Raw genomic sequence first — 27,364 nt, 5'->3', positions numbered from 1 at the left:
GGGTTGCTCATGCGTTCTGTTTCTTTCTTCAATTTCTGATTTTTCAATTTTGGTGAGTTTGGATGAGGGAAAGAAAAAGGGAATTAATTAAAAGTGAGGATTTTATAATTCCAAAAAATAATTTCCTTGTTTGGCAACGATAAATTAGAAATTCTAGATTTTTGTGAATAATAAAAAGAAAAAATTCGTTGTTCGAATTCCCCACTTGAATTCCCCATAAAATATGTGTCATTTGTAAATTTATTTTCAGTGTTCAATTATCTTTCCAAAACAATACTCTTTTTATATTTCATCTCTTTAATTTATTTCAAAATTTCTTAATTTATCACAAACTTCAAATTCCACATAAATATAACCAAACAGTAGAATTCACAATTAACGAATTTCAGATTGATGGAATTTTAAGATGCCATCATTTATAAACTCCATGGAATTTATAATTTCTACATCCAAATACACCATTAGGGTTTCCTCTTTTCTACCCCTATTTTTACAACTTCCAAAAATGACCCAACGTCCTTTCGATTCGTAACTTTTTCATACAATCTTCATTTTTGCGTGTGTTGCATGTCGACAAACTCGTATCGTTGAGCTCAATGACTTCCGTGAAGAAAGTTTTCACATATACCTTACAGATTTAAAAGTCAACTTTTGGTCATTGGAACTCTAACGTTTTTTCAACTTGTTACTTCTGAAATCACTTCCATTTCAAAAGAATGACCGATTGGAAGACGTAGAATGAGGATTTACTCAAATCCCTGTTGTATAATTTTTGAGAATTTACGAGAAATAGGATTTAGAAATTCGGGTTATTACAAATATATATATATATATATATATATATATATTGATGCCTAAAAATCCAGATATCAGGCCCAATGCATTCTTCGAGCATGATTCATATTTCTATAGGTAAATACACATATAATCAATATGCTATGCACGTGGATCCAAATCACATTCATGCATTTGAGGCTTACAAAAATGGGTGTGGTGTGGAAGGTAACGAAATCGCTTGAGGCCTGTTATTAGGTTTAGACCCGTCGGTAATTTTGGGTTTGGGACCAAAATTCATGCCCGACGATCTAACTCTTAATGCGGATAAGAAGAAGAGAAAAATCCCAAGCCCAAAAGCCCCCAAATCTTTTATAACCAATCAAACACATAGAATTTCATATATAAGCATATTCCAAGCATCAAAATCAGATATTCTTGCAAACCTATCCCAACAGTAAATTTCAAGCTCAAACATGTTTCAGAGATGTTTCACAACCTTTAGACAAATCTAATAGACCAAGACGCAAGACAATATCTGATACATACTTTTAACCAAGCCCTACTTTTACCCAACAGTCTAAGCACTTAACCAAGATTCTTTTGGCTGTTGAGACAGTTTATAAATACCTTATGCTATGCTATAAACAAGGAGGAGGAGAGAAGAGACAGTTAAGCTAGCATGCTCCCTAGCAAGTACTCTTATGCTTCCATGCTCCATCTTCTTTTTTTTTTTTTGTCATTCTCAAAAACCTCTCTTTCACAAGCTAAAACCTCCTTAGCGCCATTGTTGTGATCTCTTCTTCTGAAACTCATGTTTTTCAGCTCCCACACCACACACTTCTTGCCAAGCCCTTTATTGACAACAATATAAGTCATTTACTGACTGCAATATAAGCCATGTCAGGCCACTGCCTTGAATAAAGAATGGAGGAGCTGACGGGACAGACACAACAACAAGCTTTATAGGATTCATTGTCCTTCAAGGCTTGTTGGGCCTAGTTTTCACTAACTCAGACAAAGGGTGATCAATTTTAAACTCGGCCATGCTAATATCACTAATGTACAACCCCTTAAAAACACCCTCTTACAATATATTACAACAAGCTTGATGTTCTTTGAGTTAATTAAATCGAAAGGCGACTCCTGCAATTGCAATCGACTCCCCTTGCAATATGTAAAGCTAGATCGAAAACATGGATGCATGTCTTACATATCAATTAAATCACAACCCTAATTAATAAAAACGAATTGTATATGATGATAGTGGACCAGCAAACAAGGTCATACATTACCCTAAAGAGACTAAATTAAATAAGATAGCTCCAATCTAACTCGAGGCACTTGTGCGAAGAACACTAGGGGCATGCGTGCCATACTATATTGTAGATAGCAAGATCATTATCATGCTAAAACCGTTTTAGATTTTTTTTTTTTGGGTGTGTATACATATAGGTAGAGAAAAAGGCACGTAATCGATCAATGGGAAAACACAAAATAATATCTATTCTTATAGTTATGCACATTATTATAGTTTGAATATGTGCCAACCATGTACTAGAGTGTCACCATCCAATTAGCATATGTACCCACCAAGATGTCCCCAAGTCCTAATTAAACCCACCATAACTAGGAGAAAGCGAAGGCTTTGCTTAATGCTCATGAAGGAAAAGACTAAGAACGAGCAAAAACAACCCAACAACCCAAAAAAACAGAGGAAAAGAATCCCCGACACCACCCAAACCAAAAGTTTGAAAGTTCATCCACAAAGAGTATATATATACACATTTATTTCCAAAAAAAGTATACATATACACATTTGCTATATGAATGTGTGTTATCATATGAAAATGAATGTGACATAAGTAGTACAATCCAAGGAAGAGTCTCGCAAAGACTAATTTACCCTCATTAGGGATTTAGGTCATGTCATTTCTTGTCCTTTTCAAACACTTCATATTCCCACTACCCTTAAAACTAGAAAGGACCTAAGCAATGTATAGTGAGCAAAAGCCTCATCTTCTTCTAGGGTCCTTAAGCATATAATCAAAGACAAATGATAGATATGGTTGCACCAAAAGGTGATTGAGAAACCCTTTATTTTCTTTCCTTGCATCAACAAATACAACGGAATATTCCGAATGACAATGATTTTGATCACAATCGCCATTACAAAAAATCACAGAGAAGGAGAACCCCTGTTGTTGTTTTTTTTTTATAAAAGGCGAAGCTGGGAAAGCAAAGACTGAGAACCACAAGATACCAAAGGCTGCGTTTTGGCCCAGAAGAGGAGGATCTAATAATCTGAAAAAGCCAGTTCCATTTACAAAAGATGAGAATGAAGAAGATTAGATTTGGATTGGATATTCCATTCTACAAGTAACTAAAACATAAACCAGAACAAAACCCATTTCCCACACTATCTGATCTTTTGCTTAATCTAAACCATGATTCCATGAAGAACAAACGTTACAGTGAGCTAGGGCCCTGAAATCTGAACGAAGATAAAATCTACAAACTAGTTTGGATTCTTTACGTAAACACTAGATCTCTCTGGGGTCGACAAAAACGGACATGCCAGGTGGCGATTTGGTCCAGTCACCGACTGAGCCGTCGCTGTAGTCTTCCCCGAGCCGCTTGATGCACCATAGATCCTCGGCGCACGATAGCCTCTTCCAGTGTGGAATTCCCGCCTTAAGCGGTTCCTGGTTCGAAACCTCCGTAGCCACCACCCCACACCCGCTATCCTTCGCCAAGTTGTGCCCGTGGTCGCAAAGCGCCTTTAGAAACTTCACCGCGCGTGGGCCTGCCCCGCCCAGGCCGTAGAGGAAGTGGGCTCCGAAAGGTCGGAAGAGCTCCGGAACCGAAGGCAGCTTCAGCCAAGGGAGGGCCCGGTCAACCATCCGGGTCGTCTTCGCAAATGTGCGCTTCACGCGCGACGCGCCTCGAACCTCGAGCTTGAACACGTCGTTGCAGTTCCAGACGCTGATCACGGCCCACGACTCGGGCGGGTCGGCAAGGAACTGGTCCGACCCGGGCCACGTCTCCTCCGTGAACGCGCCACGTGGCACGGCGAGGAAAGTCCCCAGGCTGAGGTGGTTGTTGAGGACGGAGTCAATGTCGCGCGGGAAAAACTCGGTGGTGGAGAAACGGCGGCGGTAGAGCGACTCGGCATCGGAGGGAGTGAGCTTGATGACTGTCACTTGTTTTGATACCTTAACCCGGTGAGCGAAAACCGGGTTGACGAGAATGGCGGGAGTTCGGAACTTGGTGTAGCCACATTTTCCGGTGAAGAGGTTAACGGAAGCTTTGTTATCGTTATCGGTGGCCATGTACGAGTACTCGGCGCCGTTTTCAGCGAACCACTCCTCCATTCTCTTAATTAACTTCAACCCTATTCCCATCCTCCTAAACCAACCAAAGATAGAATCAAAATTTCAGTTCATGTTTTATGTGAACAAAGAACACTAGATCGAACAGAGTGACAGAGTTCCATTTCAATAGTGGGAAATGTTCATGTACCTGTGAGAAGGAGAAACACGAAGGCCCAAGATGTAAGCGAGCTTGGTGTAAACCGGGACCGGTTTGATAATATCGTCATCATTATTATTGCGGTGGCCAACTGTAACGTTTTTTCTATTTCTGGAGTGTTTCTTGCCGCATGTAACGGTTTTGATGCAGCCTCTTACCATCCCCACTATCTCTTTCTCCTCTCCCAGCTCAGCCACCTACACCATATTCAAAATCCACAGTTAGTTAAACATGTCGTTTGGAATGAGAAAGAGAAGGTGGCATCACTGGCATGTATAATATGACGATAATTTTTATTTTATTTACCAGCATGAGGTAGGCAGGAGAGTTCCGGACCCGGCAAATCGGGTCGCCGAGGAGATCAGTGAAGAGAGAGACCTCGCCGCTGGGGCCGACATCACAGCGCCTCTCGACGTCTTCGACGCCGGAACAGTCTTTGTTCGGGTCGAACTCCCTCACTGTGATATTACAGAGACTCAAATCTGCTACCATGTTTGTGATCACTGAAGTAATTAAGTCGGAAACTTGGATTGCCTGATTAGTAATAAGAGTGAGAAGAGAACTGGAGGTGAGGAAATAAGAGTGAGCTGTTGGGTTTATATAGGAGGGTGGTCTATAGCAGCACGTATAACGTGAGTTATAAGCTAAAACGGCTTTGAGCTAGAGCCTCGAAACTGGAGGAAAAAGGCACAGAGGCTTCATGAGGGCCCATTTCAGAAAACAAAATCCCTGAGTTTATTTAATAAAATGGGGAAATAAAAGAATCGAAGGGTTGGGGATGGAACTTGGAAGGAGAGGGCCGTTAAGCTTTTCTTCAAGTTTTTCATGATTGCTGAGATTTTGAGCCTCTTAAATACCTGAATTAAGGGTCTCTCTCTCTCTCTCTCGAATCTCTACCTTCTTCCTATAAATTTTATATCACCGATACTGGGATAGAATTAAAATCAAACCAAAATGCTGCAAAATGTTTAATTAATTCGGTGGGATATATTTGTCACCTTTTCTCGTTTGTCTCTGTCTCTCTTTAAATCTTTTTGGTTTCTCTTTCCAAACCCAGTTCTTCCACCACAGTAAATAGTCCCTTAATATTCAATATGCAAATCATGAACAGCACCAAAAATAATATTCACCGGAAAATTAAAATGATGAAAGGATAGCAAATGGCGGCTACGGCTGCACCAATTTGTGTTTTAGGTGGTGTTGGTGTTAATTTCGGGTTTCGATCATTTATGTCTCTAAAGAGAGAAAAGGAAGTGTTGCCGTCAAGACCCCATTTGTAATCATTATCTCTTTAAAATTTTAGAATTAATTTCATTTTATCTCTCTAAATTTTATATTTAAAATCAATTCACTTTTTAAATTTTTATTTTAATCTGTTTCCTTTTTATACTTTAAATGATATTAGAGAATGAAAAAATCTAAATTTTATAAGTTAAAATCCGATAAAAAAAACTATCAAAAGAAAATTTCAAATCATATATGTAAGACTAAAATAAAATTCCTAATAATTTTACAACACTTAAACTTTAAAATTATGTTTTGTAGCATAATTATCGATATACAGTAAGACCTCTATATTTAATAGGGTTGAGACTGAGGAAATTTATTATTTTATCGAGATATTAATATATCGATCAATTAATAATCTATTAATATATCGATCAATTAATAATCTATTAATTTATCGATTAATTAATAATTTATTAATTTATCAAAATATAATAAATATTTTTTTTTTCACTCTTTCAAAGAAAAAAAATTTTACTTTTTGTTCATGCATCACATTGTTAGATTTATCACGGATATCATTGTTCAAAATATTATATTATCTGATGTATTGTAATATTTTATTTCATGATAATTAAATAAAAATATTCTTCATTGAAATCCTCATAAATTTAAAATTTATCATATAAATTATATCATTATTAATTTATATATTCTATGAGATATATATGAATTCTTAAATTTCTATTATGTTACTAATTTAGCGAAATATTAATTGAGCATGTTAGCCCCGAGTTAGAACTAACAAAAAATACTGTTCTAGCGAGGTTATTAATTTAACGAGGTTCTACTGTAATCTATATTAAAACTAAATTTTGTTTTCTTTGATGTCATTTAAAATTATAAGAGGAGAAAGTGATTAAAATAAAAATTTTAATGATAAACTGATTTTAGGTTTAAAATTTAAGGAGTAAATTGAAATTAATTCAAAATTTAATCCTCATCTCTCTTCCCCACATACGTATATACTCATCTTCCACCATCATCGTGGACATGCATGTAAATTTAAAGAAGTCGGAAAATCAACTTTGATTATCTACACATATGTTGTCATATAAGTATGACAACGGTGTTCTATATTGCTTTAAATGTATTGAAATTTGAATATATATGATTAGGAGGCATATGGAGCATATAATAATTTGTGAGACTGAAAAGCAACTACTCGATCTCATCGATCCATCAATCTGGTTTTCGACTTACGAAAACATTTTTTTGTGCACATATGAGATTTCATTAGGAGTTTATGCAATAGTCGAGAACTCTCGAAATTTAAGACCGTTCTGATTTCTATGTCTAATTTAAAATTTTATAACTGTCTACATATATTATAGGCAAAATTGTCAAAATACATAATAAATTTGGCTAAAATTATCAATTTACACCCCGAACTTGTATTTGAGTCAATTTGACTCCTAAACTTAGTAAAAATTGCCGATTTGCACCACATCCGTTAAATTTAACTGTTTCTATCCAATTTTGCGTTACATGTCATGCACATGAGGGGTAATGTTGTCATTTTCTATTTATATTTTTCTTAAAAATAAATAAAAATATTATTTAAAAGGAGGATTATTTTTTAATCAAATTATTTATTTACATCTTTTTTCTACATACTTAACCCTACTTCGAATTATATGTTCAACATACCCACACATTCAAATATAGTATGTTGTACAGTCCCTATCCAGAGTGAACCTTCACTCTGAAATTACAAAGTGAAGTTTCAATTTTAGCACACTTTTCGGTCAAATTTTTTCATCACAAGTGATTCAATATTTAGGTATGCTATTCAAGATCATCTCTGTAAAATTTCATTCAATTTGACAATGGTTTGAGGTTTCAAAATTGAGATTTACATGAACGGTTTATGTTGAACAGATTTAATTCGTTCACTAATTTAATCTAATTGCAATACCTTAACGATAACCGAATTGAATGAAATTTTGCATAGATGATCTTGACTAACATACTTAAATATTGAATCACTTGTGATGAAAAAATTTGACCGAAAAGTGTACTAAAATTGGAACTTCACTATGTAATTTCAGAATGAAGGTTCACTCTGGATAGAGACTAGTATGTTATATATATATATATATATATATATATATATACACATTAATGAGGAATGAAACGAGAATAATAACGACGTAATAGAACAAAACGTAACCATTTAAATATTGATAATGAGACATATATATATATATATATGCATTACATAACCACAATCACGTAGGATTCGGAGTCATAATTTATTACAGAGATGCGAATCTATCTCTAACAGGAAACCTAATAAGGCTAAAACACACACAATGGTATAATAGTAATTCTCCCAGAACACACATTTATTTTTAATTTTCAATGTATTTATTTATATTTTTTTAAATATATTTTAACATACCATATCACGTAAAATAATAAATATAAAAATCAATAACATGTTTCGAAAAAAACATTATAACAAGTGTTCATCTTAAGTAATTTTTTCGATTTATTTCATCATTATATATGAATAAATATATAATGACAATATTACCCCTCAAATGCATGACATGTGACTTAAAATTGGATGGAAAACATTAAATTTAACGGATATGGTGCAAATTAGCAATTTTTACTAAGTTTATGAGGTAAATTGATTCAAATGTAAATTCATGGTGCAAATTGACAATAATGACTAAATTTAGGGTGCAAATCAGTCTTTTTACCTATATTATATGTGTTAGATTTCATTTGGAGTTTGTTTTTTTTTTTGTTACAATTTCATTTGGAGTTTTCAGTAACGGACGAGAACTTTCTTAATTTAAGACCGCGAGAATTTAGTATCTCACTAACTAACTAGTGACTATCTAGTGAGAATTGACATATGAGAATAGTGCTTTTGGGTGCTGCAAAAGCGGCTTTTTCCAGCTTTTAGGGTAGCGTGGCTTTTCCGATGAGAGCTGAAAATGTAAGCATCACTATAGGATATCATTCACGATCAACATCATTTTTGGCAAGGTCACTCACCCAGGTCTCTCTGTCCGGCTAGGATTGAACTCTAGGGACAGCTAAACCCAGCAGCGCAGTCCTATTTCTATTTCTTGATATATGACCTGCACTGCAGCTAGCCTACTTACTACACAGCACGGACTTTTAACCAGATAAGGTCAACCCGTCAAGACAAGTCATTAATTCTCAGCCGTCCGATCGTGATTGAATATGACTAGCCTAAGCAGATTAGGGTTGCCTCTTTTGGGAAGTGTTTTGCATGCAAATATCGGTTTCGACTTTCGACAATGATTGGATAGTTCAAAGAAGATGGACACGTCACCGTTACAAGTTTAATATTCAGTCTCGCATTAACTAATTATTATTGCCCTTTTATATTTAATTAATAAAAAAATGTCATCTCTTAAACCTTTGTGTGATCACGAGTTAATGGAGAAAAGTTGGTTTAAGTTTTGGCCAATGTTACAAAAAGCTTTTTTTAGAGCAAGTTTGTGGGGGTATAGGTATGGCCTAAATATGTTTTCATAATGTTTCTTTATGGTAATGGACTAAAATTATTGAGCAAAAGCATATCGAAGTTAAAGAAGAGGAAGATGTGAGAGCAAATATCGGGCATGCTAGAGATTTGTAATAGGAGACAATATATATATATATATATATATATATATATATATATATATATACATGCATTATTATGTACACTATTCTAATTTAGGTCTAAACATATAAAGACATTTTTGTGTGAGCTGGGGGAGCGTGCATATGTATAATTGCATATTTTAGGGTACACCATAATTTTATGAGAGTTTTATACAGGGTTTATTGTTGTGGTCTGGTTGAAGTACCTGCTGTATGGTCGGGTCTACGCTTGTGGTTGTGAGAAGCAGGGGTTAGTCTTGAGATTTTGTTATTGATTTTAATTTTGGAATCATCTATCATTGCTGACAAACAATTATCAGCGCGCGACTCTACTTATTAACTAGCTACGAGGTTCTAGAATTTACCTTGTATAGAAAGGGTGAGTTTGTACGTTGCAAACAGAAACATGATTTGATAACATCTAAAAGTTGAAATGGAATAGGCATGCATGAGTAGAGATTTTGAGCTTAGTCGTCTATCTATATATACCGTCATTTCATATTATAATAGACTATGTATGACCGTGTCGTTACCAATTTCAATTTCGACTCGATCTATAACACATCCCCGGCAGCCTGCGCGCACACGAGCTTGTGCTGAAGATTGCATGTCAACACAATGTTATTTCGATTCTGAATCAGGGTGCATGTGTGGATTCTGGTTCAAGTGGAGCTTCATTACTTCACCTTGTGAGTTAGAGTCACTATCACAACTTTATTGCATAATTCTGTGTGGTAATTGGTAGATATAAACGCTATCATAAGCTGATACGCCGAATCATGTTCCTCAACCGAATGGATGAAGAGCTAGCTATGAGGGTTGCAGTTATAAGTTATAACACTATATATACCGGAAAAATTTACCCAGCCGGTAAAGAAGAAAATACCACAAGTTAAAACATATTTAACGGTACATAAAACAAAGGTTGAAAGCTTGTATTGGATTGTAGTCTTATACAGGGGTTTCCTTCACCAAATTTGATTCGAGATGTCAAAGATTCCGGTATATTTCTATCTATCATCTAGCTAATTCTTAATGGTTCTTAATATATAGAATGTAGTTGTCCATTACTCTGTTCCACAATGACCAAGCGACTAAACCTTGGATATCAGTCACCAAATGAAAAACCGGTTGTTGCTTGAAATAATATTAGATGCTCAAATTATCTTTCTTATACATTTATAACAGCTAGTCAAATAGAAGAAGCATATAACATATGCATATACTTTGAAAACAAAAATGTGGGATTAGAATAAAGTGACAGTGATGTAATGCATGTAGCTAATAACCCAATATATGGCCATAACGAGATTCTGAAGCTTAATTAAGATGATTATGAGAATCCAAATCACGTACATTTACCGCCATATTATTCTGTCCATTTGGTCGTGGAGCGTCCTATTGGAATATTACGAATCATGAAAAAATATTTGGACTGATTTTTATACTGATGAAAAGTACAAGGACTTTGAATTATTGACTAAGTACTTGCTCTAAGCATAATTCTCTGGAAGGGATTAAGGTCATTTAATTGGGATTTCATTCGGAATCTCATTATGTTAGTGAATAAGCACAAATTAACCTTTGATCCGATATCGATAAGTTGATCTCGCTCATTCGTCATGCATGAGCATATGTATATGAATATGAAATTATGAATAACCATTGTATAATATAGAACACATGATTCGTGCGAAAATTTTGGCTTTTGTTTTGTTGTGCATTAGGATTAATAATTTGATTAGGTCGATGATGGATCAAAAATATTGTTCTAGTTTAGCCAATCAAACTATGAAATTGAAACCCTAGCTAGCTAGGGCTTGCAGGACCACAATGTTCTCATGGTTCATGCGCAAATTACAAAACCACTAGGGATAAAATAGTGCTGGTCAAAAATGAAGAACATGGGTACGCGACACGTATCGTGTTTACATGTTTAACCTAGATCAATTTTTTATGGAGTGGGAAGAAAACAGTTAGGGACAAATGCCAAGACAAATGCCTCGAAAGCATGGTGTTTAGGGATCTTGCTCCCTTTCATTGCGATCATTCTAAGGCTCCGTACGTGCCTTTTACCCTATAATCATATATACAAATTTGATATGGGATTTCAATGTTTGTGAAGACCAGCCAGCATTGTAGGGCCGGTGCCAAACAATTCCTAACAGTATTAGGTTATGTCTCATTTTGGATGTCGCATGGGGAGATTAGAGGCTTAAATCCGAAACCCTATGTGATATAAAATGGGAGTCAACTAGGCATACACAATGATCTTGCAATTTGTCTTGCCCTATGGGAACGTCGACCAAATACCAAAAATGTATTGGGGTTGATTAAAAACTAATATGACAGTTGGAAATCAACAGATTCTTCATTATTTGACTCAACTAATTTGAGTTCCTTTATATATATATATATTTTTGTTTTGAACAAGCGTCATATTTATTAGTAGCCTTTGGACAAGCTATCATGGATCGGACTTGGATTAGTTGTAGTTAAGGGGTTTATGTATGAAATCTACTATTTACGAGTGATTCTATCTCATGCGCTATTGTGAGGGCTTGTCCTCATAAATTCTTAACGAATATGTAGATGCTAGCGAATGAAATTAAATATCTGGTTTTGCTTTATTTTATACTTTTATTTTCAATTAATTTGAAAGTTGTATGACATTTGATTCAAAAAGTGTCACACTTAACTTTTAAGTCCAATTAATATATATATATATATATGTATATATATATTCATTCGGCAATGTATAATATGTACTTATATATTGCCGACTCTCTATCATAACTTTTTAGCTATTTTAGATAGCATGTTTAGTTTTTTTTAAAATTAATGGTTACATCATACTCTCTATTATAACTTTGTTTTAACTTTGAGCTATCTCACTTAATAAATTTGTCTTGAGAGATAGCTCAAAGTTAAAACATTTGAATTTAAAACATTTCTTATGGGAAATTATATATACTTTATAGGGTTAATTCCTCCTATGGTACCTAAAGTATGGCTACTTGGACAATTTAATACCTGATGTATGAAAACGGACAATTTGGTACCTGAAATTCTCATTTATAAGCCATTTTAGTACCTCTATCAATTTTGATCATATTTTAGGGTTATTTTCGTCATTCTAGCTCTAAACTCATTAAATTCACATTTTCTTCATTTCTTCATATAATTGCCTCTCTTTGGAGATAATTAAATTGATATATCTACTTCATTTAGCATCTACTTCGTATATATTGAAATTTTATTTTCTTAATATACTTATTGTATCCTAATTATTTTCTGCAAATGAAATAATTTTCCTTTATGCAATTGTAATTTTTTATTAATTTTGTAATTACTTATAATTTAATTTAATTTACATTGATAGCTACATTATGAAAACTTATATACATAAATCATTACAGATACTAAGTGGATGAGTTATCAAAATTTTAGTGATAATTTAGAGGTAATTTGGAGGTATTATGAAAAAATGAAGTAAAGTAGAGATAGAATGACGGAAATAACCCTGAAAATATTGTCAAAATTGACATAAGTACCAAAATGGCCTAAATTTGAGAATTTTAGGTACCAAATTGTCCGTTTTCATACATCAGGTACCAAATTGTCCAAGTAGCTAAATATCATATACTATAGGAGGAATTTACCCTAATTTATAACATGTAATGAATACTTTGAATTCAAATAAAACTAAAATAGAGAACTCTAATGTAGACGTAGTTCTAAATTGGTTAGTCAAAATAAATTTTACATTATTTTAATTGAAATTTACTTAAATATGGTTAATATTACTAAAAATACTCTCTAAGTCCGATCATTACTCTTCAATTCCGATTATTTAAAGGATTAGATGATTTCCTTCAGGAAAAAAAAAGGATTAGATCAATAATGCAGAAGGAGAAAATGAGTAGTGGATAGTAGTGTGGCTCGAGGAATATAAGTACGCACGGTATGCGATTATTTGCTGAGATCTTGCCATGCAGCTTCTTCGCACTCTTTGCTCTTATTATTATTGTTTGTTTAATTGTATGAGTAAAGAAAGCAAAATGATTGTTACTTTGATTATCGGACAGGGGCAAGGTGCTCAACGCTATCTAGCTAGCTAGGTTTCTTTGGCATCGAGACCTTCAATTGACCCCGGCAAAACTGGATTTTCTGGTCTAACAGATATACCAAAGTCCAAATTTTTTAAAGCCATAAGACTGATAAGAGCCACCTTAAACAGACCCTTGTTCCCTTCCTGTTACATGCTTTTATGGTCGGTGACATGCAAGCTCGAGGCCTGACCTTGTGTACCCCAGGATGACCTAGATGATCTGAAAGAACAAAACCCGATGACGAAACAAAATGAAATGGAAGACTCACGTAGTAGTAGACCCAGTTTCACAGAATATAATCCGATCGATCTTTAACCATATGTTGATTTTATTGCAACTTGTAACTTCATACGTACTCTGTTTGAAAGAGAAAAGGACGTAGTTTAGGGTTGAAGGTAAGAGTTGATATCCTTACAGCTGAAGTAAAATTTTAGACTCAACTCCGAAGTCATCCACAGGCATAGGGTAAATCGGATTTTAGTGTCTTTTTGTCTATCTTAGCAGTTCCAAAGTCCAAACTAACCTAGCTGTCCAACTGTTTGTCTTACAGCTTTTGGGGGGTTAATTGGCAGAAGAGGGAGACAATGAAGGCAAATATATAGGGTAGAATCGGTAGATTAGTAGTGATATTTGTTTGCGCTGCCTGTGGGTTCGGGTTGGTGAACGTTCTCTATTTGGAGTGTGGTGTGTGCGTAGACGTACCAATGCTTGCGTACAAGAATCTGTTGAATGTGAGTGCATTATTTTGACTTCTAATGATGGCGAATGTGACCAAGATTGAGAACTTACCTTCGCTTGGTCCGACTTGTAGGTCGTCTGATCTGTCCAAACATTCTTTCGCATCTCAATACGAGTCGTTATCGATACTTAATCATTGTGGAGTAAGTAAAGCTTTAATAGGTAAATCTGAGTGAACTTGCTAAGGATGTGAGGTCTTTAGCAGTCTTGGATATTGTTGCTAAGGACGTGAGGGTTTTAGTGGTTTGGTAGTTGGTCGCTAGTTTGCCTCGAGGAAGACTTGAATAGGATTTGCTCGATGGATCTTGTTTAGCAGATGTGTTGATTTGTATATTGAGACTTGTGTCTTCTTCTGTGTTCTTCACCCCTTTATATAGTAGTAAGATTAGAGTTTTAGCGATTCTTTCGCTTCAAGAATTATAAATTTTCTTCTGTAGAGAGTTTGATTCTGATTACAACAAAAATTCTCATTTCTTGCCGAATTTGACAGCTCATAATTACTTATGATCTTGGCAAATAGATTCTTTTTACAAGTAGGATTTCGTAAAATAAAAATAATAAAATAATTTAGGCCGCAAGTACCGCCCTTTAGACTAAATCACTTCGAATTTAACCTAATGTTAAAATGTGCTCAAACAATGTTCGTGTTGAGAGGTTCGGTACTGTATTTAGATATACGAGTGGAGGGGGGTGTATTTGAGGAGCTGTCATTTCGGACATTTGTTTCATTAGGGCATGATTGTACGGCAAGAGTCCGACACTAGGGTACTGCCATGGCTCCGCCAAATCCCGGCCCCTAAGATTTTGTACCGTGTCTCCCCTCCTCTTCTTATTTTCTTTTCATTCAGTGATTCAGACGTGCCTTTATTTGATCCATCTCGATCTCATTCTCATCTTTCAATTGATCTATATCTGCTTCTTCATTGTGACAAGACCTTTCATTCTGCCACAACCAAAACAATGAACTCCTTATTTTTATATATCTAGGGTTAACTCGATATACCTATCTGACAAGAGAACAATATACGATTAAGGCATTGGTTGAATGCATCTCAACATTGTGAAAGCGATTCATATACCAGCATGTAGCGTGGACTTCTCAGGCTAGAAAACAACTTGTAGGGTTCGCTTCTGTTAGTATACTTCACGGGCATATATGCTGATCACTCATGGACTTAGGTGAGTCTGGTTGTGACTGTGTAAGAGAGCTATGAAGTATGAACTATGAAATTGAGTGGAGACAAATAGCTGGATATAATAGATGGCAAGGTTATAAACAGCTTCTCGAATGACATTATACACTTCAATTACTTTTTTTTCGATGATGACACTTTCAATTACTTGACCAATCTCTTCATCACTACAACACTAGCTCCGAGCATTTACCACAATTACAAATGCACCTAGTCAAAGATTTGGTTCACTAGCATAACAATCTATCCAGCCAGTTTCTTCCAAAAGCTGGAAGCATCTTAGCGAGAAACATATAATATCTTTAGCAGATAAAACAATTCATCGGTTCAGTATTTGCTAACCTCATGCAAAACACAACCGAGTTGGAATTGAGATTAAATTTGTGCTAGTTGGTCCACTGTTCAGTATACAGATGGATATAAAAGGGTGATGATCATCGATCATCTTTGACTCGTACACAGTAAGGTAAAATAAAAAACTTACCTTGCAGACATATATATGTCTGGTTAGTAACTTACTGTATGCAACCTGCCAAGTGACGTACATAATACAGCTAATTGTTTTCCCTTTCTTTACTGCATGCAAACACCAAGAACCAGTTTAACTATTTGATCATTGACGGTATCCCTGCAGGTATGAAGTACTGTATATTTCCCTTTAGATTGTTTATTGTTTATTTTTCATTTGCTGATGTATAAGAAACAAAACAAAGTGAAACAAAACGTACCGAAAGAACTTTTGGGATCGATTATGGAGACATTAATGCATATATATCTATTTGACAAAAAATAAAATAGACATACAAATATCTGTGTCACTTACATTCCTCAGAGAAAAACAAATTCCATGATGTTCATCAGTATCATGTATTGCCTGCATGCATGTACGTAGGTGCCATCATCACTGAAATTATCTCCATGGATCCTTCAAGAATAGAAAATGGTAATTTTATAACAAAACATGCATACAAGACTTTACATTCTATATAGTTTTGGGTTTAGACAATATACACATAAATACACGCATGCACCTACATATTGCTCTTAAACTCGCTGGGATTTTTCTTTGATGATAGAAGGACTCACTGAGGTTCTACCATCCTCCTCGCATCTCTCTCTCTCTCTCTCTCTCTCTCTCTCTCTGCCATCCTTCCACATCCTCCTGTGACTTTTTTTCGATGGAATCCTTCTATATTATTATATGAAAAACAGTCCTAAATTGCCTTGTAATTCCAATACGCAACATGTGAAACATATATAAGAACCAATGCATTACTTAATCCTCATAAAAATGCAAAGTAGGTCAATCTTTACGTTATTTTGACCTAATTCAAAATGAAATCTTTCAAATTGATAGTTTATTCCTTTGCTGTTAGTCATGTAATGTAAAATTAGCACTATTTAATTAGTGTAACATGAGTCTGTAATGGTGTATGGTCCCCTTTACACTAGTTTCCAGTATCGGATTATATGCCAAATGTTTCATAACCTGAGCATAAGCTCAAGTCCTATGTCTTAACTTTGTCTCCAATTATTAGGTTACACTCCAACTCAAATCCTCACCCTCAGTCAACGTAGGTGTTTATAATGAACCACATTTTTGGCTTGCATTGATGCACTAGCTAGTAATTCACTCATCATTCTGTTTATGTGAGTGAGATTGTGAAGCACGCTCTCAGTAAGTGTTAGACTAATTGTAAAATTAAGGGAGAAAGGATATCCTTTGAAAACTTTTAATAAGGACATATCCCTTAAGCTATTGGATTTGTGGGAGGATTGGAAGACCTCAAAACCCTATAAACAGTTAGTTGGAGAGAAGTGATAGAAGAGCAAGCAAATAAACAAAGGCTTAAGTCTGTTTTACTCTTTTGGCTCTCTTGTGTTGGAAATTCTAGGAAAGGGCAAAGCACAAGGGCCCATCAAACTAATAAGACTAAGGACACCATGCCCCTAAATCTAAATATGGGGCTTAGCTAGAGATATGATCTTATGTCTTTTCACTTTCTATTTTACTTGGTGGGGATTTGATGTGGGGGATCTTTGTCCTTCCAAAGGGTCAATCATATGACATATCTCATTCTATTTCTCTTTCCCTTTCATGTCTTGACCAGAATCATCTTGAAGGAATATGTACCCCTTCCTTTCTTTCACTAGCTGGTTCAGCTACTATCACTAAAATGTACTGGTTCAAAAACTGCAGAGGTAACTAGAGAAAACGTTATTGAATATTAACTTGGACAAATGAAAGTAGAAATATTAAACATACATTTTCTTATTTTTGAAGCTCTTCATTCAAACATGGATGCGTTTTGGTGTCATAAGAAAATATATAACTTTGTTTTCATTAACATATGAGGTGTATAAGAAATAAATCTGTGTCCCGCGCATAATTAATATAAGAACTAGATAAATGGACCATGGTCCTCTTTGTAACATTTCTTCTTTCAATAAATTTTAATAGCTTTATTGAAGAAAAAAAAAGATAAATGAACCATGGCATATTGACAATCACATAACAAAAAGATTAATTTTACGTTTGCAACTTTGTGTTCCCAGTTGATGATCAATTACTTCTCCGGGAAACCTCCTCAACCTGTAAATTTACTAGTTGCTAGGCTTTAGCCTTTTGCCAAATGTAAATTCAGTATAAAGAAGTCTGCATTTTACGTAATGATATTTGGATCTACTGAGTTTCAGTTACACAGTTTTTCTGTTTTTGACATTAAAGTGGAAACTGCCAAGTTTCTGTTTCAGATCGAGTAGGGGGTCGATACCATCCCATGGATCCAGGATAATCAGAGGAAATCATTCTATGGATCCAGATGACGGTACACTTCATGGAAGATATAAAAAATTCTAAACATAACATGTAGGGAAAGAAAGGAGGTGAGAAAATTCTAGTCCAAAGGGGAAGAGACCTTACTTCATAATTCATATCCTTCACTATAGTGAAGATAGGAGCTTCAGCATGAGGTAGATTTGGGGAGATTTAAAAGGTTTCAAGCATAAATAATAATATCAATGGATGATCGAAACTTGTCAACAAACTTTTTTTTTGTTTGCATGCACTGTTGCTACAAATCTCCCAACTGACTTTAGAAGAAAGGTGGGAATCAAAGCACATAATGCCGAAGATAACAAACCAAATGTTCCATTGATTAACCAAAAAGGTAGTTAAACAAGCACACTATGATGTCTAATTGATTGAAAAGGAATGGAGTTAAATGCTGACTGAATCAGATACATACAGTTTGGGACTTTGGGGGCGCACGCAAAATTGAACTAGCCAGTACAGAAATCTTGCAACATGAAAATTTAATCAAAACTGTGTTTTATGAAAACCCAAACACATGCAAACCCTATATCTGTACTCAACCTCCACAAGAAAAACTGGGGCAGAAATTACAGTGGGTGGATCCGATCACAAAGAAGACACCATGATCCAGCAAGGATCTTGAGCTTGAACTATTGGGTGCGAGTTCTGCTGCTTTCTGCATTTCTAATTGGGTGGAAGTAAGGATGGGCCTGCATGACAAAGATACAATTTGCTTAATATTTTAAAATTGAATACAAAATTTATTACTACAACAAAAAATCAGTGCCCAGATTCTACATCAGCCTGCTGAAACATGAGATTTGGACCGGCTATTTCCACTCCATAGAGAGCTACAGAGACCAAACCCCATGTTCACACACCTAAAAAGCTTAGTGCTAATGCTGTGGCATCAACAAACAGTAACAAATCTATCAAAGATGAGTAGTAAACCCCAGAACAGAGGGAGAAGAGGAGGTCATTTACTATGTGCACAAGAGATAGAATTTTACCATTGCTTCTTTTGCAGTTGGCCTTTCCTGGTGATCATACCGTAGTAATTTGTCTATAAAATCGATGGCCTAGAGAAAGCACCAACAAGTAAATGTAGGTCATTGATAACTCAAAAATGAAAGAGAACAAATGAACATCTTCAACACCATAACAGAGAAATTTACCTCAGGAACTGCTAAATGCTGATTATCAACATTAATGAATTTTGTCCATGGTTTCCTGCTATGCCTGCAGAAATTTAAGAGAAAAATAATGAGGCTTCCTGATAAGTGATAACAAAAGAAAAGAAAAATGATAAACTAGGGGGAAGAAAAACTACCTCCCCACAAGAGCACCAAGATGTGGATCCAACTCTATGCGATACTTGTGTAGATAAGCAGTTAATTCATCAGTTCCAAGTACCTGTTTTAGAAAAAACATTTCAGCACCCTTTTTAAAATTGTGACTACTTGTATGAAAATATACACACACACAGGCATGCCTATACACAATTGTTTGCTCTTTTACTGAGCAGATGCTGAACTGAAAAAAATATAGCATCATGTGTATATGGACATCAGAAAAAACATAACGCATTTATCGGCAATTCAATTTTTAAGGCTTATGGTAAAGTATATCCTTCACATAAACCAACTAAACTACTGATGGCTGAGAGGAAAGTGATGGCACAGTTAGGAATTGAACAGGACAGAGGCACAAGATTGACCATACAATATATAAATAATAGCAAATATACAAGGCATATTCGTGGATGGCATACAGACCTTTGCTATTTTCACTAGCTGATCGTAATTATCATGTCCATAGAAGAATGGCTCCTTCCGAAATATCTGTATAGAACAAGGCCTGGCATTAGCATCACAAAACAGCAGTTCATTTCTTGACATGGTATCAAATTATGAACCTCCTTGTCATCTGCCACCCATGGATGAAGGCAAATAGATCAAGATCCATGGTCCATTTACAAACACTTTCTTTTGCATCTAATTACTATGGTAGAAGAAACCCCATTGCAGATATTGGAGCACCTCAACCAATAGTAGAAGATCATAAGATCATATTCTCAAGGTGATTTGGGATGATATAATATACCAGAAAAAAAAACCCGGAAAAGTTCAGCAGTATCTGATATATATGACTAGGCAGAAAAAAAGTGAGGAAAATGCTGACCATTCCAGCAAACATACAACCAAGACTCCACAAGTCCAAAGAATAGTCATAATCTTGTAAATCAACAAGAAGCTCAGGACCTTTGAAATACCTGCAACAAGTGAGATCATATAACAGCGTAAGGTAAAACCACATACACCAAAACTGAAACCCAAGAGGTTTCACAGTGCTAGTTCAAATGTGAGAGCTGTAATCAAACCCTAAACAATCATGAAACCTTGATACTACTGAATCGTATCTATATTATAGCACATAATTTATCTAAAGGTAAGAGACGTGTTAAACAATTCTACTATGTCAGAGGAATCATTCCTCTCTTTCCAAATTGCTGCCTGAAACCGGATATTAATCAGATTTATAAATGGAACTCAGCTTCCACCACTATCATGTACAGTACCATCACTCTCATAATATGCAATAAAACAAACACCTACCAAATGTGTGTTTGTGTGTATCTTAAATGTATTAAAATTCTAAAATTACATCCCTATATACCATGTCCACCAATATAGCCACATAACCAGTTGAACTTTGGCGAGATTAGAATAAAGTAACATAAAAAGTTATGACGATATAACACTGGGAGGGAGGAGAGCTTCTTTCCTAACCGAGTTGTCACAAGAGAAGTCTTATATACCAAGTGGTTCCCCATATACATAACTGTGTCTATAGCATTAATTATTATTACATTTCAATAGATTAAATCAAATTATGGGTACAACAGGGCTCTGCAGGAGCAAAACTATTAGAGAAAAGTAAGGCATATACGGTAGTTTCAACAATGATAATGGATACACTAACATACTCATTGCTGTTTAATGAAGTAAATAGGAGATATATAATGACCTTGAGGCAACGCGAACATTATATTCTTTTTCAGGATGGTAGAACTCTGCAAGGCCCCAATCTATGAGGCGCAGCTTACGCTGCTCATGATCAATCATAACATTATGGGGTTTCACATCTCGATGCATAATACCTTGAGAGTGGCAATAATCCAAAGCCTACATAAAGATCAATTGAAGAAAGTTGGAAAATGATATATCTTAGAACCTGAAAAACTGAAATTTGAGTTGGAAATGACAGCAAATATGGAGCGCTAAGAAACAGACAAAAATGCTATCTTTATATAAATAAAAATCACGAAAAAAACTCTTAGACCTTATACACGAGAACACCGGAAACTGGAGTCTCAATGAGTTTCTTTTTCGGTTCAAGGAAAATAGATTTTGAAATAGATAAACCATTAAAGATATAAATCAAGTTTTCAATACAATGCTGCCTGAACTTAAATTACTTTAAACACCTCGACCCATTCATTCTAAAACTTTTTCTCCCCTCACACCACCATGTCCTTACGATATTTCAACAACAGAAGCGGGAGGGTACCCCTGTAATCCAAATTTCATAAAACACATAAGGTTACACACTCGGAAAGACAGGATTCAATTAGGCCCCCAAACTTTAGGGGTGGAGATGCATAGGCCAATTCCAAATATCAGTAAGCTATGTACCAGCCAGCCTAGTGCTAAATATACTCAAATCCGTACAACAAATAAAAAGATTTTGTCGAGAAATAAGAAAACTATTTAGCAGCCAGCTTGATGCAAAATTAGATTCAAATCCATATTATATACCAAGAAAAAAAAAACAATTTTGTCCATAGATAATACCACTATATTCCATATATAGTCAGCAAAGTTTCATTCTCTCCAATGTCAAGTAGGCAGTAAAGAAGCATAAAAAAGAGCAAAAGAGTAGTGAAGATGTTTATTTGAAGTGTTGGGATACAATAATAGCAAGCTTACCTTGAGAAGTTCATAGATGTAGTAGCGTATGTCATAGTCTGAAAGTGTTGGATACAGCACTTTAAAATCTGTATTATTCACAAATTCAAATATAAGACTCGGCGTCTTTGACTGCTGGTCTCTGACGATATCAAGCAACTTCACAATATTTGGGCCTCCACAAAGATTCTGCAATATTTTTATTTCCCTCTTAATCTGCACTTTGCACATAACAAGGTGTAAGTATCATGACCCGGTTAGAAGCTAATACACAAGACAGCATTTATCTTATAACATTAACTCCAAAATTCTTTTCTCAAGTGAAACCGCAGGGAACCACTGCAGTGTCTATTTCAATAAATAACATAACACCAAAACAAACATAAGCTTATGTCGATCGTAGGAGGCGTTTATCTTTTTTGCCTAAAGCATATCTCAAATTAGATATAATGATACCGTCCTATTAGCCTGTCAGAGATTAAACCGCACCAAACAACAAGATCCTTACTTTCTGCATTTCTAAACTGAGCTGAGTTCCCACAATCAAGAAATGAAACTTATCAACCAAGCAATAACCCCACAACTAAATCGCCTACACTAACTTCAAGAATGCCATCCCGCAAACTGCCACCTCAAGCTTAATCTAATTTACCAACACCCGTTCACTACCAATCCGCAATTACAATCTCAAGACAATAATTCGCAACCAAACAACACGAAAATGTTCATACTCATCTAATCATGCACACAAATTAAAAAGCAATACGATTGCGAAACTCCCTGACCTTCTTCTTTTTAACAGGCTTAAGAATCTTGATGATACATTTCTCGTTATCTGTACAGTGAAAACCTTCAAACACCTCACTGTATTTCCCCCTCCCAACCTTCCTCACCACCTCGTAATCATCCTGCTCCCTGCAATTCACACAATCCACAAGCACCAATTCGAAAGCCGAAAATCAACACCACAAGTATCTACAAACCCAACTACTTCTACAACAATCTCAACAAACAAGAACGAAATAATAGAGAGAGGGAGACAGGGAGTTACCCCCATTGGACGGTGAGGGCTTCGTAGTCCCAGTACTCCTTGGGGCGGATGACGTTGACATCGGAGTAAACCCGGGCCTTGGAGGCGGCGCCGGGGCGGCGGATCGACTTGCAGATCTTCTGAGCCAGGGTTTCGGGGGGAGGGTGGAGCGGCCGCAGCGGGCGGTGGGTGAGGGGAGTGGCGGAGGAAGCGATGCGGCGGAGCGGGAAGAGAGGAGGAGGAGGAGGAGAAGAAGTGAAGAAAGAGAGAGAAGGGTGGCGGCGGTTGAGGAGGAGGAGGAGGTTGTGGTGGTTGGAGACGGTGAATTCCAAGGAAGGCCTTATGGCCATCAAAGTAATCGCCCCCTGATTTATTTTTCAAAAGTCGAACCCCACTGTGTCCCTCTCTTTCTCTTTCGCTCTCTTTATTCTCTTCTATTAATTATCCATTGTTCCGGGAGAATTACTATTCTACCCTTGTGTGTGTCTTAGCCTAATAGGTTTCCTGTTAGGAGATAGATTAGCATCTCCGTAGTAGATTAGGACTCCGAATCCTACGGGATTGTGGTGTTGTAAATGCCTATATATAGGCCCCCATATCATTCAATAATATACAAGTAATTCATCCTCAAACACGTTATCAGCACGAAGCCCTAAAAACCCTGAATCTTTTAGAGCCTTCCGAAATTTTTCTTCCTTTCCTCCGCCGCCGCAAGCTTCCTGCCGCCGCCGCAGCCCCTGCCTGCTGTCGCCGCAACCCCCTGCTGCCGCCGCAACCTCCTGCCCTCGCAGCCCCTGCCCTCGCAGCCCCTGCCCTCGCAGCCCCTGCCCTCGCAGCCCCTGCCCTTGCAGCCCTGCAGCCTCGCAGCCCCGCAGCCCCGCAGCCCTGCAGCCCCGTAGCCCCGCAAAGCTTCCTCCGCATTCGCCGCTCGCCGCTCGCCGCATTCGCCGCTCGCCGTTCGCCGCATTCGCCGCTCGCTGCTCGCTGCTCGCCGCTCGCCGCACCTGCTGCTCGCCTCAAAGCATTCAAAATTGCTCCTCCCGCATATTCACGCAAGAGACGTGAAAGTCACAAGCAAGGACTTCGCTCAAGAGAAGCTACTCCCGTATACTACAAACCTCCCAAGGTAAATTTTTATAAACGTTCCCGCTTTTGAACGTATAGATATATTATATCGGGCGCTATTAGCCTTCTTCTTGTCTTAATTCCGGCCTTTCTTATAACGCCGATGAGACTATAGAGGGATGGGTTTCCCCTGTTGGTCGATGTTTTCTGTGTGACGGTCCTGGGGGAGTCACGATTGTTTTGAAAGGGAAGTTAATCGATTTTCGTGTGGTCGCCTGAGTGCACCGCTGTTTTGAGTGCGATCATGAGTATCGCCGCTTGCATCGATTTTTCATGTGACCATATACGTCACCCCTTCTAATTCCTATTATACTTGAATCTAATCGATTCCGTATTCGTTTTGTAGATGTCATCGCCATCTCGACCGGAATTTGGCCTTCTTGATCTAGAAGGGAAGGAATACCACCGCTGGGTTTCCGACATGGAACTCGCGTTTGAGAGCCGAGGGATTGAAGGCATGTTTGCCGACCCTCCTGCTGATTTCCCACCTATGGCTAAGACTCAGACTCTCATCTTTATGAGACGTCACATCCATGCAACTCTCAAGAGGCAATACTTGAACGTAAAAGATCCTAAAGAATTATGGGACAAACTACGCTTGCGGTACAACAACGTTCATGATAAGCTTCTTCCTGAATTGACCATTAGATGGGATAACATCCGTCTATTGGACTATAAAAGAGTGGATGAGTTCAATCAGGATATGCTATGCTTGCAATCCGATCTTGGCACCGTTGGTGTCATTAAGACCGACCTAGATCTTCTCAATAAGACATTGGACACGTTTCCAATCAACTATGAGGTTCAAGCTCATACGTACCGCACTCATGTAGAGGAAGGGAAGATCCGGTCTTTTGCCGACTTAATGGCACTCTTAGCTAAGAAGGAGAGACATTCTGAGATTCTCCTCAACAACAACAATAGACATGTTGGCACTAAAAGAATTTCTACGCCACAGGCTAACTATGGGAAAGCTCCTAAGCAAAAGAATCAATCAAGGAACGCTCCATATCAGCACCAAAATAACAACTCTCGTGGTAGGAGGCAACAAGGCCGATCTCGGCCTCGGTCCAATACATGGACCCGTGATGGTGGCGGCGCCGCACCCACAGGGGGAGGCCGTCCCCGTCCCACACTCCAAGGAGGCCGTGCACCTCCTAATGCCTCCACTTCCGGTAATGGCAAGTCTCCATGCTTCAAATGTGGCTCCTTTAAGCACTTTAATCGCGATTGTCGCGCTAGCAAAGAGATGATCAAGGCTTACTCCGCCTACAAGAAGTTTCTACAACCCGAATCGAACCATGTGGATGAGGACCATGAGATCGAGACTCACCATATCTCTATGAAACCCGAGCCCCTTGCTTCTAAAGCTAGGCCTCCGGTTGCTACCATGGATACTCCCGACTTTGATTAGTCGTTTTAGCTTCTTTAGCTTTATGATTCAAGTATCGTTATGGCCAACTGCCATTGTTATTTTCATTGACTTTGTAATAGTCTTTTGATTTTGGAATTAGAAGTTTATGTGTGATGTATTAAAGATTGGCATTCAATAAAATTTCTCACTTCTTGCTTACAAGACGATCTCTTTGAGAATTTTATTTATCCGACACTTAGCATGATGATCAACGTGTGCAACTCACGTGGTTCTTAAATTGGACGCTTTTGGGTTACATGGGACCCCAATAGCACTACATTGTGAATTTGGAACTTAAAATTCGGAAAACGAACCTCGGAACGTCGAAAACGACGTCGTTTTGCCTTGGCCGGCCCCGGTTACTATTCCGGTGTTTCCGGCACGTTTTGCCGGCGTATTCGCCGTCTTCCGGCCATTTCCCGGCGTTTCCGGCACCGCCACTCGGTCCCTGCCGGCGTCCCCTGTCGGACCTGAAGTCCCGGCCTCCATACCGGCCAGTTTCGACAGCCACCGGCCAGTTTTTCCGGCAATAGGTGTCGGCGGTTTTCCACCGAGTTTTTCGACGATTTTTCGTCGTTTTCTCGTGATTCTTCCGGCATATTGCAGCAGCCCCTGCTGCCACGTTTTCCTCGTCCAAAATTCACCCGGTTTAGAGTTCTTTTGACATGGTTTTCCGGTTTGTTTTTCCGGTTTTCTCCAAGTCCGTTATATGCACTCACCGGTACTCTTTGTGTGTGTTTCCACACCATTATTGGATGGTTTCTACCACCCTCGTTTACTGTTTGGTATTTCACTGCTTCAATACCATGATTTCCAACTCTTTAGTTGAAGAATGTAGTACTATTGCCATGTGATACATTCGATGGAATCGCGCTTTGTTCCGATTCCCTTTCTTACAATATCCTACGGCGTATTGTATAGAATTGTTCCCGTGTCGCTGACTCTCTTAATTGTCATTTTGTAGATGTCCCGCGGTGAAATCGAATGTCTAGCTGATTGCGGAACCACCCACACTGTCCTACGGCACAGGCAGTTGTTCACGGATCTAGTGTTTTCGACTTCTTCGATGACTACAATGATTGGCTCGAAATCCATCATTCAAGGAAGAGGCACTGCTTCTTTCATGTTGCCTAATGGTACGACTCTTAACGTCGTAGACGCTCTTTATGCGCCGAAGTCTCCCCGCACCTTGCTAAGTTTTAAGGACATACGTGCCAATGGTTTTCACCTCGATACTTATGTTGAGAATGGAGAGGAATATCTTTGCGTTACCTCTGAGAAAGCAGGCCATCGCCGCATCTTAGAGAAGATGAAGAGTCTTGGGAATGGTTTGTATCTTACTTCCATTCGGATCTTTGAATCATATGCGGTTGAACGCAACTTTTGTGATTCGGACTCTTATATGCTTTGGCATGCCCGTCTCGGGCACCCTGGACGTGATATGATGATTAGAATTCTTAAGAATTCACATGGTCATCCATTTTTCAAGTCCCGGAAGCGATTGGAGGATCACCTCACCCGTGCTCCGCACGGTGAGGCCGTGCCGACCCATGCACCGCATGGTGAGGCCGAGCATGCCTCACTCGGCAGCTCCACGGCTTTCATGCCGTCGGTGGCAGCATCCCCTCCTTCACAGGAGCTTGTGATGCCTCCCGTGCTTTCACATGCCTCCATGGCAATTTCTGATGCCCATCGCTCGTTTTGCAAAGCTTGTTCTCTTGCTAAATTTCAAGGAAGTCCTTCT

At 37.5% G+C, this 27,364-nt stretch overlaps 3 protein-coding genes across 3 annotated transcripts in view; all 3 read right to left on the bottom strand.

Moving 5' to 3' along the window:
• LOC126805043 (peptidyl-prolyl cis-trans isomerase CYP65) overlaps positions 1-27,364 on the bottom strand; it is a 309,510-nt gene that overhangs the window by 181,917 nt on the left and 100,229 nt on the right. The window lies entirely within an intron of this gene.
• On the bottom strand, positions 3,087-4,953 carry LOC126805050 (probable N-acetyltransferase HLS1). The gene is made up of 3 exons (XM_050532142.1): positions 4,612-4,953; positions 4,297-4,502; positions 3,087-4,182 (listed from the first exon to the last, which is right to left on the bottom strand). Exons 1-3 carry the CDS (start codon positions 4,795-4,797, stop codon positions 3,318-3,320), a joined length of 1,257 nt encoding a protein of 418 aa, XP_050388099.1. The 5' UTR covers positions 4,798-4,953; the 3' UTR covers positions 3,087-3,317.
• LOC126805051 (casein kinase II subunit alpha-like) lies at positions 18,404-23,480 on the bottom strand. Its single transcript, XM_050532143.1, has 10 exons — positions 23,103-23,480; positions 22,837-22,966; positions 22,073-22,267; positions 21,111-21,268; positions 20,265-20,355; positions 19,859-19,924; positions 19,414-19,496; positions 19,259-19,322; positions 19,094-19,162; positions 18,404-18,793 (listed from the first exon to the last, which is right to left on the bottom strand). Exons 1-10 carry the CDS (start codon positions 23,429-23,431, stop codon positions 18,734-18,736), a joined length of 1,245 nt encoding a protein of 414 aa, XP_050388100.1. The 5' UTR covers positions 23,432-23,480; the 3' UTR covers positions 18,404-18,733.

Source organism: Argentina anserina, chromosome 1, assembly GCF_933775445.1.
Source record: "Argentina anserina chromosome 1, drPotAnse1.1, whole genome shotgun sequence".
Taxonomy (NCBI): Eukaryota; Viridiplantae; Streptophyta; class Magnoliopsida; order Rosales; family Rosaceae; genus Argentina; species Argentina anserina.
The sequence above is the reverse complement of the archived record's forward strand: the minus strand, read 5'-3'. Positions and strand labels throughout refer to the sequence as shown.

Excerpts from the sequence above, each read along its gene's own strand:
- LOC126805050 (XM_050532142.1), bottom strand. The coding sequence starts at position 4,797 with ATGGTAGCAGATTTGAGTCTCTGTAATATCACAGTGAGGGAGTTCGAC. Across the intron at positions 4,503-4,611 it reads CTCCTGCCTACCTCATGCTG|GTGGCTGAGCTGGGAGAGGA; the intron begins GTAAATAAAATA and ends AATATGGTGTAG. Across the intron at positions 4,183-4,296 it reads CGTGTTTCTCCTTCTCACAG|GAGGATGGGAATAGGGTTGA; the intron begins GTACATGAACAT and ends TGGTTGGTTTAG.
- LOC126805051 (XM_050532143.1), bottom strand. The coding sequence starts at position 23,431 with ATGGCCATAAGGCCTTCCTTGGAATTCACCGTCTCCAACCACCACAAC. Across the intron at positions 21,269-22,072 it reads ACATCTATGAACTTCTCAAG|GCTTTGGATTATTGCCACTC; the intron begins GTAAGCTTGCTA and ends ATCTTTATGTAG. Across the intron at positions 19,323-19,413 it reads CTTGGTGCTCTTGTGGGGAG|GCATAGCAGGAAACCATGGA; the intron begins GTAGTTTTTCTT and ends AAATTTCTGCAG.